This window comes from Polypterus senegalus, chromosome 11 (genome assembly GCF_016835505.1).
Source record: "Polypterus senegalus isolate Bchr_013 chromosome 11, ASM1683550v1, whole genome shotgun sequence".
Taxonomy (NCBI): Eukaryota; Metazoa; Chordata; class Cladistia; order Polypteriformes; family Polypteridae; genus Polypterus; species Polypterus senegalus.
The window spans coordinates 43,118,377-43,137,394 of NC_053164.1; the positions used below are offsets into that span (position 1 = coordinate 43,118,377).

At 39.4% G+C, this 19,018-nt stretch overlaps 1 protein-coding gene across 1 annotated transcript in view; it reads left to right on the forward strand.

The window, feature by feature from the left end:
- The window catches only part of LOC120538892 (secreted frizzled-related protein 1-like), a 76,229-nt gene extending 58,057 nt beyond the window's left edge, over positions 1 to 18,172 (forward strand). The window contains exon 3 of the mRNA XM_039768476.1: positions 16,061 to 18,172. Within this exon, the coding sequence (XP_039624410.1) occupies positions 16,061 to 16,386 (326 nt within the window). The 3' untranslated portion in view covers positions 16,387 to 18,172. The remainder of the gene's footprint in view (positions 1 to 16,060) is intronic.
- The last annotated feature ends 846 nt before the right edge of the window (positions 18,173 to 19,018 follow it).

Sequence of the window (19,018 nt, forward strand, 5' to 3'; positions counted from 1 at the left end):
TAAGTGTGTTTGGAAAATAGATGGATAGATGGGACATATTATACTGCATATCAATACTGGTGAAATATTTCAAATTATTAAGGTTGGATTGCTTGAGTAAGGCTGCCTATTTTCCGTATTTGAAGCCACTATTCTTCATAACTGGTTTGTGATGCTGCACATAGTTTTGATCAATAGAGTTATAAAAGATCAATAACGTGTATTAAAAATAACTTCTTGTAAAACTTTTATCAGGATTGTCTATTCAAGTAAAACATTCATTCATTCCATCCACTTACTGAACCTACAGGGTTACCTGGGATTACGAGGGTTTTTTTTTCTTTTTCCAAAAAGCATAGGGTCCAAGGATGCTCAAAATAGAACACTAGTCCATCTTGGGTCATATTCATATGCACATATACATACATACACACAGTTACTTATAAACATTTAGTCAGAGTCCTCAGTCTATGTAACTTGTGTGTCTCTGAGCTATGGGAGAAATCCATGTGGCCTTATGGGGAATGTGGAAAGTCTGCATAGACAATGCCCTAGCTAGAAATTGACTGGAAGGCTCTAAAGCTCCGAGGCATCAGCATTAACAACTGCACCACTATACCACCTCATCAGGCGTGCATTTGTTTGAATGACTTTCTAAGATATTATTTTCGAATGAAACCTATGAATTTTTATAATCCCTTAGAATGTAACATTTTAATTTACCCAGTATATGTGTTCTTCATATTAAAAGAACGAAATTCAATAGCGGTAAAAAATGGAGCACCAGCCAATTCATTTTCATGTTATAAGCACAAATCTGTGTTATTCGTTACAGTGGTCCTGTTCAGACTATTTAGAGCAGGAGTTGTAATCCAGAGGAGAACAACTAGCAACAAGAAAATGACATTTATAATCCAAATCAACCTTTTAACATCTCCACTGTCCCGTGAAACACATTTAATGAACTTGGATTCCAATGTCATTTTCAGACAGGGCCTATTATGAAGTCCAATTTGGCTTTATTAAACCTGTAATCCTAGCTTGAGGTTTCAGGTAACTCTGTCTGGGAGAACAAAGTGACATCCCATCCAGATCCTGGGCTCTTGGAATCCACTGCAAGGCAGCTCACAAGCCCACCTTGAATTCCAAGGATGACGCCAGTGGCTATCGTCTCTCCAGACACACATTTCTGAGAGTGCGTTTGACTTTTCAGTGATTGAAGGAGGCCGCCGTGGGGCACCACCTGTGCTTCTTGTCCACTCAGAGACACGTCTAGACTTGTGTGGGAGCCCTTCTTTAGCTCAGGTGTTTTCCCTGACTTTTGGTTCTGTCGTTTGGCAGTACAATTGCTCCATTCTTCTCAAAGAGTAGCCCAATGCTTACATATGGACTCCAGGCAGCATGTTGTAAGACTACGATTAATTGCGGGGTTTTTTTGGTGCAATGTGTAATACAATACATTTTAGAAGAAACAATATTATCAGCCCCATACAAATAAGTAAAAATATACAAGCAGACAAAAATATATAACTAACAGTAACTTAAGAGGTTTTATGATAGATTTTAGAATGCATCGTGTCTGATTAATGTATTGAGCTCATTAAAGTTAGCTTATAGACACCAATGGCAACTTCACCCTAAAAGAAGGGCTGGGAGACACTGACCTAACAAGCTAATGACACAGTAAGGAACCAGGCTTGTGTTGGTTTGGAGAAGATCTTTGATGTTCTGTCTCGTTTAATGGAAACAAAAATAATGATGGGGATGGATCTGAGAAAGGTACAATGCTACCATGAGAGGACAAATGACTGGATTTGTTTATGGTGTGGGTGGTGGGACAATGAAAGTATTGCGTTCTATACAGAGAACGTGAAACATTGTATACTTAGGATAATTTCTTTACTAGATTCCTTTAAAGCGATTGACAAATGATATTAATTGCATTTTTTAAAAAAAAATACTTCTATAGCCACAGTACCGGCAGGTTTAGTGGTTTCCGTCTATGTAGTCAAAAAAGTATGGCAGCCAACACCGAAACCCTGTGGTTTTCTCTCTAAAGCCTTAGTCACTTAAACACTCACAGACAATGGACTCCATAAAAAAGGTTGAAATCATATTATAAGAGCTCTTTCTACTTTAAGGCTACATGCATACTACTAAGCTTTAAATTAAAAATGGTATTTTAAAATGAAAACAAGATCTGCCCACACTACAATTTTTTCATCATTTACAGAAGTACCATACTAAAACAACTGAGAACCAATATGGAATAGATGTTTGCTTATACGGGGAATGTGAGCTTCAGCAGAAAAATCCTGGATGGAACGGTAACGCAATTTAGATGCACACAGGTAAAGCAACAAAACAAGTGCCGTAGAAAGTAACTCTTCTATGTCCGCCACGTTGAAATATAGTTATCTTTTGTGAAGGGTAAACAATCAGTGAATGAGATCTTGTAATGAGCAGATTTCAATCAGGGAATGGCAATATAATAAATACACACAAATCATCCATCCATCCATCCTCTTCCGCTTATCCGAGGTCGGGTCGCTGGGGCAGCAGCTTAAGCAGAGAGGCCCAGACTTCCCCTCACCCGACCACTTCTTTCAGCTCTTCCGGGAAAATCCCAAGGCGTTCCCAGGCCAGCCAGGAGACATAGTCCCTCCAGCGTGTCCTGGGTCTTCCCCGGGGCCTCCTCCCGGTTGGACGTGCCCAGAACACCTCACTATCTTTAAGGGAAAGCCCAGACACCCTGCGGAGGAAACTCATTTCAGCCGCTTGTATTCGCGATCTCGTTCTTTCGGTCACTACCCATAGCTCATGACCAGAGGTGAGGGTAGGAACGTAGATCGACTGGTAAACTGAGAGCTTTGCCTTACGGCTCAGCTCCTTTTTCACCATGACAGACTGATGCAGAGCCCGCATCACTGCGGATGCCGCACCAATCCGCCTGTCGATCTCATGCTCCATTCTTCCCTCACTCGTGAACAAGACCCCGAGATACTTGAACTCCTCCACTTGGGGCAGGATCTCTCCCCCAACCCTGAGAGGGCACTCCACCCTTTTCCGGCTGAGGACCATGATCTCGGATTTGGAGGTGCTGATTCTCATCCCAGCCGCTTCACACTCAGCTGCGAACCGATCCAGAGAGAGCTGAAGATCACGGCCTGATGAAGCAAACAGGACAACTGCAAAAAGCAGTGTCCCAATCCTGAGTCCACCAAACCAGACCCCTTCAAAACCTTGGCTGTGCCTAGAAATTCTGTCCATAAAAGTTATGAACAGAATCGGTGACAAAGGGCAGCCCTGGCGTAGTCCAACTCTCCCTGGAAACAGGCTCGACTTACTGCCGGCAATACGGACCAGGCTCTGACATCAGTTGTACAGAGACCGAACAGCTCTTATCAGGGGGTCCGGTACCCCATACTCCCGGACAACCCCCCACAGGATTCTCCGAGGGACACGGTCGAATGCCTTTTCCAAGTCCACAAAACACATGTAGACTGGTTGGGCAAACTCCCATGCACCCTCCAGGACTCTGCTAAGGGTGGAAAAAATCAGAGTGACTGTATTTTTAAAGATCTGTGTTTTCACCTGTCCACATCACAGCGCAGAGGCTTCATTTTCAGAAGTATACAGCTCTGGAGAGTGTTTTCAAAAGTCTTAGTTTCCAGGGGTTGAAAAACTCCATGACCGTGTGAACGAAAGGCAAAATTGTAGACTAATGTCTGTGTTTTTAGATTAAAAATGTAGTAGGGCAGAGTGTCATTATTACAGTGTTCAACCCTACTGTAGAAATTAAGGTTATAACCACCAAAGAAAGAAGGAATTAACTAAACCTTTTTAGCCAAGGTAAATAAATATTAAGTCCCTAGATGTACTTCAAAAACCCCAACCACCCTGGGTGAAGCTGTATGGTCCACAACTGACTGAAAGCTTTTGAGGCTGTCTCTGATTGCTCCATCCTCCTTACCAGAAAGCCGTTACATAAATCATGACAACAGAGAAATATGATAACATCATTGGCATCCTCTTCCAATCTGCGTCACCATAAAATGATTGTGACCAGAATGTTTCATCTTGTTTAACTTTTTTGATACAGACCATTTATTGACATTTGCTTTTCCATATAAAACTACACATTGTTGACACAATGTTATAATTGTTAGTGCTACTCCCTCACAATTCCAGAGTCCTGAGTTTAAATTCTGACCTTGTTATTATGTGTGGAGTTTACAGCTTTTTTCCACCAGGATGTCCTCTGGTTATTCCAGTTTAATGCCACATCCCAATAGTATGTTGAATTGATCCAGTGCGTATGAACATGATTATAACTTGACATGCGTCTGGTTGATTCCTGTCTTACACTCAGGGCTTCTGGGATAGAAAATAAATAAATGTATTTTAACAATCTGGGGATGGAAGAGACAGAGGAATGGAATTAGCACTGGCAAAACTTTTGGTAGCTTACCCTTAGGCTAAGGCCAGACCCACTACCATATTCATCAGCCACTCCTCAGCAACACTCAGGTCTTCTGCAGTTCCACACACACCCGGTTGCTTCGTCCCTGTGTTGTCACCTTCAGTTCACTTAAGGCAATCCATTGGACTTACATTCCCAAATCTCTGTGAGCTGAATCAAGACAGAGTCCAAATGCGAGGCTCAATCATGACCATGCACCTAGGGCAAAGGTCTTTATCAGTAAAGAGACCCACCTGAACAGCTACTCTTGAAGCACTGTATCTCTACTTCGTTCCAGGACACTGCTTTTATGTCAAGATTCTCCAGGTAGCCCCACCCGTTCTGATAGTCCTTGGCCACCTGAGGAACCTGTTCTTCTCAAGTTCAAAGGACACTACAGTATGAAAGATTTTCTCTGATCACAGCACTGGACAGGAGCCTTTGGAGCATTTATTTTATCAATTTTATTTTATTTCGTAAGTGTTTAGTGAGCTGAAAATGACAAGCTATGCTGGATTGCATGGTATATCATAATGAGCTTTCTCCTTATGCTCTTAATCAGTAGGCAGGCTGAAGGACTCAATAGTGAGCATTAGTTAGTAACAGTTCAATAGTACATCAGTTTCAGGGATGAGAATTTTGGTTTTAAATGTGAGTTATGGTGTGGTTTTGTGACCATTGGGACAAACCATGAGACCAAATCCCTGATGAGATCATTAAGTCAGAATCATTCTAGCCTATGTATTGGTCTTTTGACCTCCCAGCTTTACACCCTCTGGAGTGCTTGGACTAGTTCATCCCCCAAAGTAAAGGTGGGCAAACTGGGTGGGTTAGTCTTAGTCCTTCTGTTTTCATTTGTACTGCTTAGACATGACTTGTTGCTTGCAGTTGAAGAATAGAGTTTGACTGGAGTAAACTAAGCAAATTCTGATAGAGGGGTTTGTGCAAAGTGTAAGATTTTAGTTTTCACAGTCACATAGCCAAAAGAGAATAAGCCTCCCCTTACATTTTCTCAGAGCTTAAATATTTTAGAGGAATTGTATTCCATGGTACATCCAGCTCTTTGGCAGCCTTGCTTTAGCAGATCAGATTTAATCACGATAAAAAGGGCAAAATCAGACTTCTGTTTTTCTCAGCCTGCTTAATTAGGTTAAATTCCTTGTAGCTGGTAAATGTAGATGGTAAAAGGGGTCATCGGCGGGACTTCAGTGGAAAAAAGCTCACCTCCTGGGGATCAAAGTACTTTCATTGCAGGAAAATAATAAGATGAAAACGAAGTGTATGAAGTAAAACTGAAGACGTGGCGGGCCGGACTGCAATGAGGGGGTGAGGGGAATGGGGCTGTTTTCATTGCCAGTTGCATTGAGGGCCCTTGTGTTTTTGTTTCTTAAACTACCAATAGAAAGTGATTATTGAGCATCAGTGTGTTTGATTCCTGGACTTCTCACAATATGTGTGTAGTTTATATGTTGTCACTATGCTCAGGGATGTTCCAGTTTTCTTACACATGCCAGAGGCATCCAAGATATGTGTAATGGAGTCTGAAATTTGGCCTGATGTTGCCACCATAGGCTCCAGCATACCCACAATGCTGCTCAGGATTAAGTAGGCTTGAAAGATGGATTGATGGATGGATGAGAGAGAGTGGATATGTTTGGAGGCTCCTATGCTACAATGAATTGAAGCTCTGTTACAGGGTTAGATTATATGGCCAACAGTTTGTTGACACCTAATCACCACACTTATATGAACTTGTTGGACATGCTATTTCAAAGCCATGGGCATTAATGTGTAGTTGTGTCCCCACCAAACCCCACCTCTTTGCAGCTATAACAGCCTTCCCTTTTCTGGGGTGGTTTTCCACCAGATTTTGTAGTGTAATCGCGGGAATTTGTGCCCATTTTGTCAAAGGAGCATTTGTGAGGCCAGTTACTGATGTTGGACAAGAAGACCTAATCTCACAACCAACATTTTAGGTCATGCCTAAGGTATTCATTAGGGCAGCAAGGGCTTTTTGCAGACCACTCAAGTTCCTCCATGTCTTTATGGGGCCTGGCTTTGTGCACCGGGGCACAGTCATGCTGGAACAGATAATGTGTGTTCTCAAAATGGATGTGCACAATTGTCTAAAATGTCTGTGCACCCTTCGGTGGAACCAAGGACCTAGCCCAAACCATGAAAAACAGACCCAGACCATCATCCCTCTTCTTGCTCCTAATGATTCAGTAGGCACTATGCAGTCCAGAAAGTAGTCCTGTTCTGGCATCTGCTAACCCAGGTTCATCCATCACACTGCCAGATAGTGATTCATCACTCCAGTAAATATGTTTCCACTACTCCAAAGTCCAATGATGGCATGGTTTACGTTACTACAGCTGCTTGTCCAAGAAAATCCATTTCATGAAGTTTCTGATGCAAAGTTCTTGTGTTTATGTTGCTTCTAGAGGGGGTTGTTCCATGTGCATTTGTATGTGGCCACCTCACTCTGTGAACTAGTGTGGTCTATGACTTTGTGGCTGAGCTGTTTTTGCTCCTAGATGCTTCCACTTCATAATAATAACACTTACAGGTGACCAGGGCAGAAGTTTCACATACTGACTTTTGTGACTAAGCTCTTCAGTATGACCCATTTGATTGCCAATGTCTGTCTAGGGAGATTGTATAGCTATTTGCTTGACCGTATGCATCCTTTGACATTAGCTGTGGCTGAAGCGCCTGAACTCAATCATTTGAAGTGGTGACCACGTACTTTGGCCATACAGTGTGGTTCCTACCTTGTATCTAGTATGACAGGATAGGCAGTTAGTGTGTGTGTGTTCCTAAAATGAAAATATTCCTAAAGTGGATGGAAAGATATGAGTAGCAGCATGCTAAGTAAAGGCACCAAATAAAGAAAATTATTAGTCTTGTGCTGTGCACATATAAATCCATTTGAGTTTTATTGTCACTATTAAATATATCATACTTTTCTATTGCTCTGTTAGCTCTATCTGCTCACCGTCATAACTGAGCTCTGTAAAGAAGCTCTTTTAGAAATAAAACAAACAATCTCTGTTCCCATTTCATCTTAAAAAGGCACGGATGACATGACAATTTTCACAAAACAAAATGTCTATCCAACCATTTGTCCATTACTAAACTCGTTTCATCTAGTTCAGGGTCACAGAGCCTATTCTTTCATAATTACTCATAAGCTGGGAAACATATTGTGGAAGCACCAGGACCTGCGCATGGGTCAATGGCCTGTTGGTGAGCACACTAAAACAGAAACACTCACAAACATGTACTGGAAAAATCAGTGTCACAAAAAAAATACATCAATTAATGCACATTGTTTTCTGCAACAATCTATTTTGTGACTCTATCGATGTACATCATAATATTCTCAGCCCAATTCATGGTTATGGGGCACCAGAGCCTATCCTGACAACAGGAAAATCAAGTCAAGTGCCAGCTCATCACACACTCACACAGGGCCAGCATAGATCCACTATGCCACCTTACATCATACAGGATCAGATTTAGAGGCGCCAGTTAACATAACAAGCACATCTCTGGGATGTCGGAGGGAACCTACAAAACTTGAGCTGACACAGAGAAGATGTTCAAGGTTACATAGTCAGTGAACTTTCATACACTCATCTCACAGCTTTGGTTGTGCCCATGTCATTTGCCTTTGTTCTGTACCTGGAGATGCGTGGCTTTTACTTTTTCTCTCTGTGTGGTGTTGAATTTCTTGTTTGCTGCTCTTCTCCATGGCACTTCACCTTCTCATTTGTGGCTCTTCCTTTAACAGACATGGTGGACTAGTGGCCAGGGACTTAAATTTGAAGGTTGTCGAGCCCATACTTAAAGTGCTAAGATGCATGAACCCACTTATATGTTCTATATTATTAAAAAGTACTTGAAAAATGCATTAAAAGTGTGTTTGCTGGTTAAAGGCACAATACAAAAATTGAAAGGAATTATGTGTTTTCGACTTATGTTTTGTCTTCTGACCTGTTATTCTGCAGTTGTGACCTGCTATTTACTACCTCTTGGCAGAGCTGTGTGTGTCACACATTCTGTGTTTCTATAGTGTAATGTTATCCCTTCTGTTTTTTGCTACAGTATGGCATGATCCCCTATATTCTCTTTGTTTTGGTGTAGTGTGTAACCCCATCCTCTAACTCTTACGAGATATATATATATATATATATATATATATATATATATATATATATATATAGTGGCAGTAGGGGGCGCTAGTGCTCCCTTGAACCCTCAGGTATAACTCCAGACACCAGGTAAAAGTCCAAGACTTTTTATTGTCTTTCACAGTGCACCAAGCACCCTCCACACTACTCATATATTAAATACAATAACAATCCTCCTCCTCACCCAGACACTTGCTCCTCTACCTCCCAGCTCAGCTCAGTGTCTGGACTGAGGCACCGTCCTTTTATAGCCCCTGACCTGGAAGTGTTCCTGTCCCAGCAGTCCACAGTTCCTTATTCCTTCCGGGTCAGGGCAATCAGTCTTTTACTTCACCCCGGGAGCACGCCATTCCTTCCCGTCACGTGACCGTGACATACTCCCGGGTCATAATGCACAACAGAGCCCACAAGTCCCCCCACAGCGACTCCTGGTGGTCCCCAAGGTATCCAGCAGGGCAGTGTATAAACACTACAGAGTCCATAAGGCCCTGCTGGACCTCGGGGCACGATCCTGCTGCCGGGAGAGCTCCTCCTGGCGGCCTGGGGGTGAGGACCAGCATGGGAAGCCGGCAGTCCTCCACAATATATATATATTTGTTCTTTATTTTGCCTTATACAATTTCTTGTATTAGGAATTAGTTAGTTTTCTCATACCCCTTGGGGTCAGAGTGCAGGGTCAGCCATTGTACAGCGCCCCTGGAGCAATTGAAGGTTAAGGGCCTTGCTCAAGGGCACAGCAGAGTAGGATCTCTTTTGGCAGTAATGGGGATTCGAGCCTCAGAGATATTATCACCACACCTACTGTGTTGCTGTAAGTAGCTCTACACTCTATGTGAGGAATACTCTAGCGCTCTGTAAAATGTGTTCATCAATTCTTTTTCTACTTTTGTGTGATTCTACCCAGTACATTCTGGGCCAGTGTGCCCCTACTCTCTTTTTGTTCCTGTAGTGTGACCCCACTGTATTGATGTTGTAGACGTGTTGTCAGTGAAAATCATTCTAGTTATTGCATGTTGCTTTAAGAGTAAACAAAACTTCATATTTTGCCCTCACCTATTCATGCTAGGGCTTCTTTGTTACTTACTGTTTTTATATCTTACCCACCATTTTTACAGACTTACCTTTGTGCTATGAATTTATCAATAGTGTTTCTAATATATGCTACAACATAATTATGGTAGGCAGGGGTCTGTTCCGGTACTAATGTTCTTTCTCTTAAGAAGTCAGAGTTGTGTGCCGTTTTACGGAAATGGATGAGGAAAGTTCAACAGTATGTGTAGTCTAGGGTAGACTAGCCTACAATAAGAATTTCTTAGAATTTTCCTGTTGGAAATCATGCTCTGTGTGTATGAAATTGAAGTCAAGTACAAAAAAGCCCATTAGCTGTGTTTTTGGAATGCAGCTTATTCAGTATCGAGTACACTACATCAGGCAATCGCATCAGCTTTGTCAGACCAAGTAAATCAGAGGATGAACACTTGCACCTGGCATGTCTGGAGAATACAATGATGGTCTGGAAGTAACATCTAGGCAAGTGGTTTCCAATCGCAGTCCGAGTTGACATCAAAAATTTCAAAACTTTGATCTGTTAAATTTTTATTAGAATGTAGGAAGCCCTCATGTAGGTTACATGCTGATAATTTAGTTTTTTATCTTTATTTTTAAGATTTTCATCATTGTCATTATCATTATGATTTTCATTCTGCTTTTTCAGGTGTTCTGGTTATTTAGGCTAACAAACACATTAGTGGATCTGACACTGAAGTAGCTACAACCTTTCAACACTCATGAGTTTGCTCTTGGTGTTGACTCTGCTTGTTATTATTAAGATACAATTAAGGGAGAAAACTCTTGAGAAAAAGGTAAATTAATAGGAAAATGACAAGTGGGAGTCAAGAACTTAAAACTATTGCGAAAAATTCAAACATTTCTAGATTTCTTTTGAATGTAAATCTCACATTACTTCTAATTGAAGAATGAAAGAAGAACAAAAAAAGTGAATTAAACAATGAAATCAATTATAGCTAAAATAACTCACTGACTGAGAAACAGGCTTGAACAAAAAACCTGTAGCTACAGGGGTCCCTCAGGACTGAACCTAGAAACCACTAATTCTGTAGTTGTGTAAATGTGTAATTGCCTAAGCCACTAGAGGGCAACAACACATTTATTTGTCAAAAGCTGAATGTGTGCTGCTGGGGAAACTTGGCCAGTGGGAGTGTAACGGCTGTTGGGTACAGAGAATAATGAATTTGAATGGCTATAGTAACCAACTTAATAAGAAGCAAGCTCATTGACTGTAATTTTTTTAACATCCATGTTGAAATAACATTTTAAACCCACTTTTCTCCAGCGTCTGGGATCCTGAAATTGATATATCCACAAAGCAAGAAGCAACTCTACACAGGCCACAGCCATTTACACGCACAACCACATCCACATGGGGCCAGTTTAGAGATGCCAATTAACCTAACCCAGATGTTAAGGAAAACCAGAACATTTAGAGGAAAGTATATGCAGATAGTGAGAGAATGCACAAATTTGGCGTGGACAATGACCTGGCACAGAATTCAAGCCTATGTTGCAGGATCTGTGAGGCATTAGTGCTAATCAAAGTTCTGAAATGTATGTTTTAAGTTCTGTTATACACAGTATGTAGTGTCTTAGGATAACAAGACCCCGTACAGGAAGATGAAGCTGATGCCATCCTGCTAATCCGCCTGATAAGTAGTTATTTAGACAGCAGTTTGGACTTCATACCCTGAGGTTGTGGGTTCATATCCCGCTACTGTCACTGTGTGACCATGAGCAAGCCACTTGGCCCGCCTGTGCTCCAATTGGAAAAAAAATAAAAGAAATGGAACCAATCCTTCTATAAAGAAGTGGTCGGGATTGTCCTTCCATCCTGTGAGTGCTACGCAGGCACGGAGTTTCACACACGCCCCGTCCATTTTGCAATGCACGATGGGATTTGTAGTTTCGTTTTTCCAGGTAAAAGATGATTTTCTACTCCAGACTGTGCGATATCTTCTTCTTCTTTCTTACTATATAAAAGCGGTCGGGATTGTCCTTCTGTCCCGTGAGTGGAAAGCGTAGCGGTATTCCGCTTATCACAGACTTACTACTTGCAGCTTGCGGTACGAAGCGACATGATGTGAGCAGAGTTCTGGTGCTCCTATAGTTCCTTTGCTTTTGTGCGCGATGCGCTGGAAAAATAGACAAAATTATGTCTCTGGAAATAATTAATGTTGATGGAGTACAAATGCCTCACCGTGTAGTAAATATCAGGGGTTCAAAAGGCGACCTCAATATAGAAAAAAGTTTAAATTTCATCACAAAAATAACAGAAACTACAAGTATTAAAGTAATACCGCTCAAATGCAATATAACCAAATTAATGAGTTTGTATAAAATATCAAATTGATCTACATATTGAATTGCCTTAAGAAGTGGTCAACTTAAAAGTCGGTCGCCTTAAAAGGCAGGTCAGCCTAGTTGTATCATAAATGTTGTAAGTTGCCTTGGATAAAGACATCGGACAAATAAATGTAATGTAAATGTAAACAGCAAGCACCTACGAAAGTCAACGGAAGAACAAGGAGAACTCCCAAGTGATATAAGCAGGAGAAGCTCCACTAATTGTGTTGCAGGCAGACCTTTTCTAAAAAGTCCTTTTCATGTTGTACGCCAGGTGCTTGATAAGATGACTGAGGGATGCTCCATTAAAACACACAAAAAATTAATATGTTTATTTAAGCCTGGCCAGCTATTTGAAATAATTTACTTATTTGAAAGACACCATATACAGCAAAGGTTAGGATTCCACATTTTGCACTACTCAGCACTTTTTTTTTGTTTTTTTTGCGTCAAGTCCCACTTTGGCACATAATACAGCTTTTCAGTAGATTAGCCATTTTGGGTGGGGGGGGGGCCGACTTTGTGAGCTGTCACTCAAGGGCTCACTGCAGCCGTCAAAGAGCTGCTTGTGAAAGGCACGACGCTGGGCAACTGAATGCAGTCTGAACCTCTGGAACAGGCACTGGAGTGAAGGAGGCTGACAGCCGACCCTTCTTCACTCAAGACGTGCCTACAATGGAGGTTTTGTGGCCAGGCAAGAGAGTATATTTAAGTGATGGGCTGGGGGGTTTAAGAATTTGCCATTTTGCTGCAATGGGTGTGTGTTCTGAAAGTCATCAGTGATAAAGACTAAAACAGACATAGAATCTGATCTGTCTTAACTGTCTCAAGGGTTTTCCAAAACAGAAGCCTTCATTTTAGAAGTTGCTGAGCTATTATTTTTTTCAGAAAAGGTAACAAAAAACAAAACAAAATAGTCTTTAAGGAGATCAGAGGTCCAATTTGTGTTTAAACAGAGGCTGAAACTGCTCCAGAAGAAACAATCAAATAATGAATAAAACAACCACTTCTGATAGCATTTTCATAAACCATATATATTTATATATATATTTATATATATATATATATTTATATATCTTTTACAGCACGCCTGAATGTTTGTTCATACTGTGAGTAGAAACTTAATACCCATTCATATAATTAGGCACATATGCACATTAATTCTTGTCCTTATTACTGCAAATAAGATGTTCTATAAGCAAATTGCTTGGAGAAGTCTTGGAAATGGATTTTTCTAAATAAGCCATTTACTGCTTTTAATTCACCCCTGCCCCACACATCTGCTTTTATAAATTCTTTACACTGTATGTAGAGTTAAATCACGTTAAACATAGAAAACAAGGAGTTGGGATCAAGGGAGGTTTTTCAGAATTCAGCGTTACTGTTCATAAATCAGTATTGGGATGGCTTCTCTTTTTAATTTTTATAATTCAACCTGATAAAAATACAAACAATAACTGGTTAGGTTTGCAGATGACACTAAACTTGTGGAGGGGCATACATCCTAGGGCAGAGGTACTAAAAATCCAGTCCTGGAGGTCCATAGTGTATGCAGGTTTCGTAATGAGAATCCAAGCCTAGCAGATAATGAAAATTGGTATTTAATTATATGGTTTATTAGCGCTTTTATTTGTCTATGACAAATTTTTTATCATATTGTTGATTTTTTTGTTTTCTCTAAACATTATCCATATGTTTTTGTTCAGCATACTATATAAATGGTTGGAGAGCTGGTTATAAGTCAGCACAGTTGTTGAAGTGAGGAGTGTCTGTACGAGTATTTGTTGAAATAGAAAACACTGGAAATGTATTGTCATAGAATAATTTATTAAGCAGTGTAGTAGGTACTAACACTCTGGGGCTTTAATCAAGTTAAGATGAATAAAGATTTGTGATGGACTGAATTGCCTGTTCTCATTAAACCTTATAGTGTGTTCTTCTTATATAATATAGCTTTATAGAATCACTAGCCAAAGTACCTGGAATAGCCTGGGAATAAATAAGTGGAGAAAAATTTCTTTTGGAAAATATAACCTGCAATGCGATAAAAAGACATACAACTAAACAAATGTCATAATCCAGTGAGACAATAAAATAGTCATCCAAATTAGTCGAGAAAAACATGCTATACTTACATGCTGTGGTTTTTTAATGAGATGGTCACTACAAAACTTTGTTCATGCTGAAGGCACTCTCCCATCAGCCCCAGCCCACTCCTACTGCCTGATAGGAATTGTAGTCCCCATGTTGGTGCTGGTTTTTGGGTTGACCCCCTCTCTCTGATATGACATATAGTCTGTATTTTGAGTTGGACCAGCAGCAACACACATGTAAAATTATGTGAAAATCAGTTTTTCTATTTTTGCATGAGCAGTTTTTCACATATCTCAAACCGGTCTATTTATATCTTGAGTTATTTGTTGTGTTGTGAAAATAGGTTTAGCCATTTTTGCATGCACAAAGTTTTTCCTCGTATCTTGAACCGATCTGTTTACACCTCGAGTTATTTGTGGTATTGTGTACTAAAAGGTTTACCCATATAAGGCAACATGGCAGAAAATAAAATTGACACCAAGTATAGGTATGACACAGCTATTGCTGTCTCCAAAGATCCATCACATTTTTAGAAAAAGTGGATAACATGCTAAGTTGCAATTCATAAAAAGAACAGGACTTTACACTACTCGGCAAAATGACCCTTCTAATTTGACACCATGCGTGAGCATGCGTTTGACTATCTAGTTTTTAAAACTTGCACCTTTTTAATTTTTCCAACTCTTTTGCACTTATTCTACTTACAAATGTCAATTACCCTTTGTCTGGAATCAGCTTTGATGCCAAAGACTTTCTGTGTGATTTCTCCATCCATAAATGATATCATCCAACAGTAGGCCATCCTGATACTGACTTCACATCGCCCTTCGTAAATTTTTTTCCTTGTCCTTAATAACATAATGGAATCTTTCACCTTGATCTTCATTCACTGATTCAAGATTTTCAGGAAAAAATTCCAAATGCAAATATAAAAAGTGCTGCAACCCAATTCATTAAACTTAAGTAATAATTTATTCAGTTTTTTTTTTTATTTTTTATAGTGTGCTTCTTTATTGTTACCTAACCTAAACCTAAAACTTAGAAACTACTTCTTCTTCAAGTTTCTCATTCCAGGTTGTTCATTTCACCAAGACATTCTGAGTCAGAAATACAGTTTTCTAATAACAGATCCAGCAAAAATGCCCTATTTCAATTTAGACTCGGACAAATCTGGAAACTTTCAACACAAATACATTACACAGGCTCCATCTTTTGACAGGGCTTTGACAAACTTCTTCATTAAACGAAGCTTAATATGAAGTGTTGGTAGCAGCACTTTAGGTCTGATGATGTTTTTGGCACCAAACTGTAGCCTTTTTCTTCCTGTCTGGCCATTCCTTCTGTACCCAATGGGAATTCTTGGCTCTGCTGTCCCACTCACAGAGAAAACATTGGCATCTTGTATGCCATGACTGCTGAGCCAGTAAGATGTGAAGAACTTTCAGTTCCTCACAATTGAAACAACAGTGCTAATTGTACTTAATAACTGTTCCAGATTTTGATTTTAATATTAGAAAAAATGAAATTCAAACAAATTATCATTACTAATGTTCAATTATAGCGTGAAAACAATAAAAACCTTCAACTGACGGCTAATAAATGTTTTACAAAAAAACTTTCGTGATGAGGAAAAATGGTTTTCAATTTTGACATCAACACAGCTCTATCAAAATATACTTGTGTTGTTAATGGTTCTTTTTATGTTTTTTTTGAAATTCAAACAAATTATTACTGATGTTTAACTATAGCGTGAAAACAATAAAACCTACCTGACGGCTAATAAATGTTTTACAAAAAAAGTTACGTGATGGAGAAAAATGGTTTTCAATTTTGAATAATCAGCACAGTTCTTTCAGAATATACCTGTGTTGTTAATGGTTTTTTTTATGTTTTTTTTTTTTTGTTTGCTTAGCCATCAAAACGAAGATCAAGGAGGTGAAGCGGGAAAATATGGATCGCAGGGTTGTCTTGCAAAAGAGGAAGAAACTCCTGAAGGTGGGCCCAGTGAAAAAGAAGGACCTCAAGAAGCTAGTCCTTCACCTGAAAAATGGAGCTGAATGTCCATGTCAGCAGCTGGAAAACCTGAGTAGCACCTACCTCATCATGGGGCGCAAAGCAGATAAGCAGTATCTTATAACTGGGATCCACAAATGGGACAAGGGCAGCAGGGAGTTCAAAAAAGCCTTGAAGAAGATGAAAAGCTACAGGTGTCCTGCGTTTGACCCTGTTTTCAAGTGATTGGTAAAACTGACTGTTGATTCCTAGACCTATGACAGTACATGCTTCCCTCCCACCTCCCCATAACACTTTGTATGCACACCATGTGCTGGAAATCAGACTGCTTTATTTTTCTAAGCCCCACTTCAAAATTAAACCAATCACACTTTAGTTTACAAAGTGATTTCTTACTTACTAATTATGCTACCAGTCACCTTGTCCTAAAATGCATGTCTGATTTTTAGTTAAACGTTACAGGGTTTGTTTGCTGTTTTTAATCTTTCTATAATTCATATTTAAAGTTTTCAAAATGTACAAATTTCAGATTGTTATTCAATTTCTTTTTGTACTAAAGCTGAATGATTGTTAGAAAAATAGGAAAACTGGGTTGGGGGGTAATTGTTGATAAATGCTCCTTTTAGATAACCATTGCATCCTGTTGGGCGTAGATAGTAACTGCAGAATTTCTGGATTGCTTCATAATTTGGCATTGAGTTAGACATTTCACCATGCAAAATGAATACACACCTGTACATATGAGATGTCTTACTGTTGTTTGTTTAGATTATGGGAGCTGAAATCATTGATTTTTTTGACAGAATGGTTTAAATGAGGCATATCCTGTTAGTCGTGGCTTTAAATTTTAGAGCAGATTTTCTATTAATCAAATTTTTTATTTTCGTTTCCAGTATCATGTATTTTTAATGATGAATTAATAGCATTCTCAGATTCATTTTGCTTTTTCTTAAAAAAAAAATTACATATTTTAAATCAGAAAAAAACAATATAATAAGTTATTCTAAAGATGTTTAAAGCAGAATATAAAATGCCATTGCTTACTGTGTAACACTTCTGGCTTCATTTCTCAGTTTGTGTGTTTTTTCCCCAATTTATCTTTATTTTTCTTGGCCATGATTTAAACACATCCAAGCTGTAACTCCCTTTTTTTTTTAAAAAATACTGCTTTTGGGGTTCCTTTCAAGCCTTTCAGAGCTTGAAAGTAAAATAAGGACCATTATCATTTAAGATGCCCCAAAGCAAGCAGCAGCACTTGGTTTTGGGGGGTAAGGGTGAGGAGGATGCGCTTTTGAACATGGCAGAAAATCCAGGCATGAAATAGTGAGCAAAACTGCATAAAAATAGTCCAAATATATACAGGAAAAGAAAAATGAAAGCCGTTACTCCCTTCTTAGCAAAGTTGGTTACTTTGATAGTTGTATGCAATTCTATTTTAAACCATTCATGGTAACAAAATGTATACAAATGACTGACACAGAATGCATCCAATCAGTGCTGAAGGTGTCTGTTTTCGGCAGTGCCATCCATCCTGTTCACCACCTCCCTTTGCCGTATGCACCCATAAGCTGATTGCTCTTCTGATTTGTTACTTACTTGTTGCTTTCTGTGTTGTTGTTTTTTTTTTCCTTCTTTGATTGACTGCATGCAACGGGTTAGTATGAAGGCTGCCCAGTTATATATCTCTCTGTCATGTCTTTCTGTGCAGGAGAGGTTTTGAAAACTGGGACATTCCCATATTTGTGGGAATTAAAATAGGTTATTAGTTATGTTTAGCAAATGGCAAGATGTGTGAAAAGTGCCATCGCATTAAAGTCATTGGGGTAACCTTAACTTCAGGTGAAGGGCTTTGTTCCATAGTTCTTTTGTCTTGCTATATACTTTTTTCTGTTACGCAAAACTGTTAAACAAAAAATTTATATTTGGGTGCAGTAGTTATGTTTCACAGTAGTATTACATGTATTGCATTTAATATTCAAACAGTTTATTAAAAGAAAGAAAGAGGAACTACCTTGGCATGTTTGTTGCATCCTTTAATTCAACGTTTCAATATTTAGGGTTCAATAATAAAAAAACAAAATCTCACTGGTGTTTGTCTTAGGACCTTCATTGTAATTCTGCTGATGTTTTATTAATTTTCTTAATATACTCTGTCAACACTTAGCAAATATTCCATTTCTATATTAACAAAAGTGATTTCAGGCATATACGTTGCTAAATATTTTCTGTGTCTTTATTTGCAAAGTAGACAAAACAATTGTGTTTCGGGAGCATGTTTTACTTCATTTATGAGAATAGCGGGGCATTGATGTTTACCCAACCAACTCCCCCTCCATTCTTTACGACTGGCTCGCGATGTGAAATTTATGGTGAGGGGGATAAAGCATCAGACCAGCTTGGCAATGGCGACTGGGCAAGCCATTCACTGCAGGAAGGCCATAAACTGACTAAACAAAGCAACTGGGGGATGAGTTGTATCTGAGTGCTTTCATTGGTAACTGGTTAGGAAAGGACTGGAAATTTAATTCTGTTGGTCTAAAGTGTGGCCTTTTATGATTTTACATCAGAGGCCATTCTGTATGGCAATGCCCTATTGGTTTAAAAATGGTATAAAGTTGGTCACCTTGCCTTTACATCTCTCTCTCCCACCATCTGACCATGAAGAGAGGACCATGATGAAGACAACTCTATTTTAGCAGTCATATTGAGACTGGTATGTGGCCTGTTTCAATACTTAAAGGGTATGTGATAACAAAGCAAGCGAGACTGAAGAAATGCCGAGAGCCACCTATGAACACAAGATGCACTGCTACTTAGGCTGTAAGGTTATGGTTTGGTATTCATATAGTATTCCGCT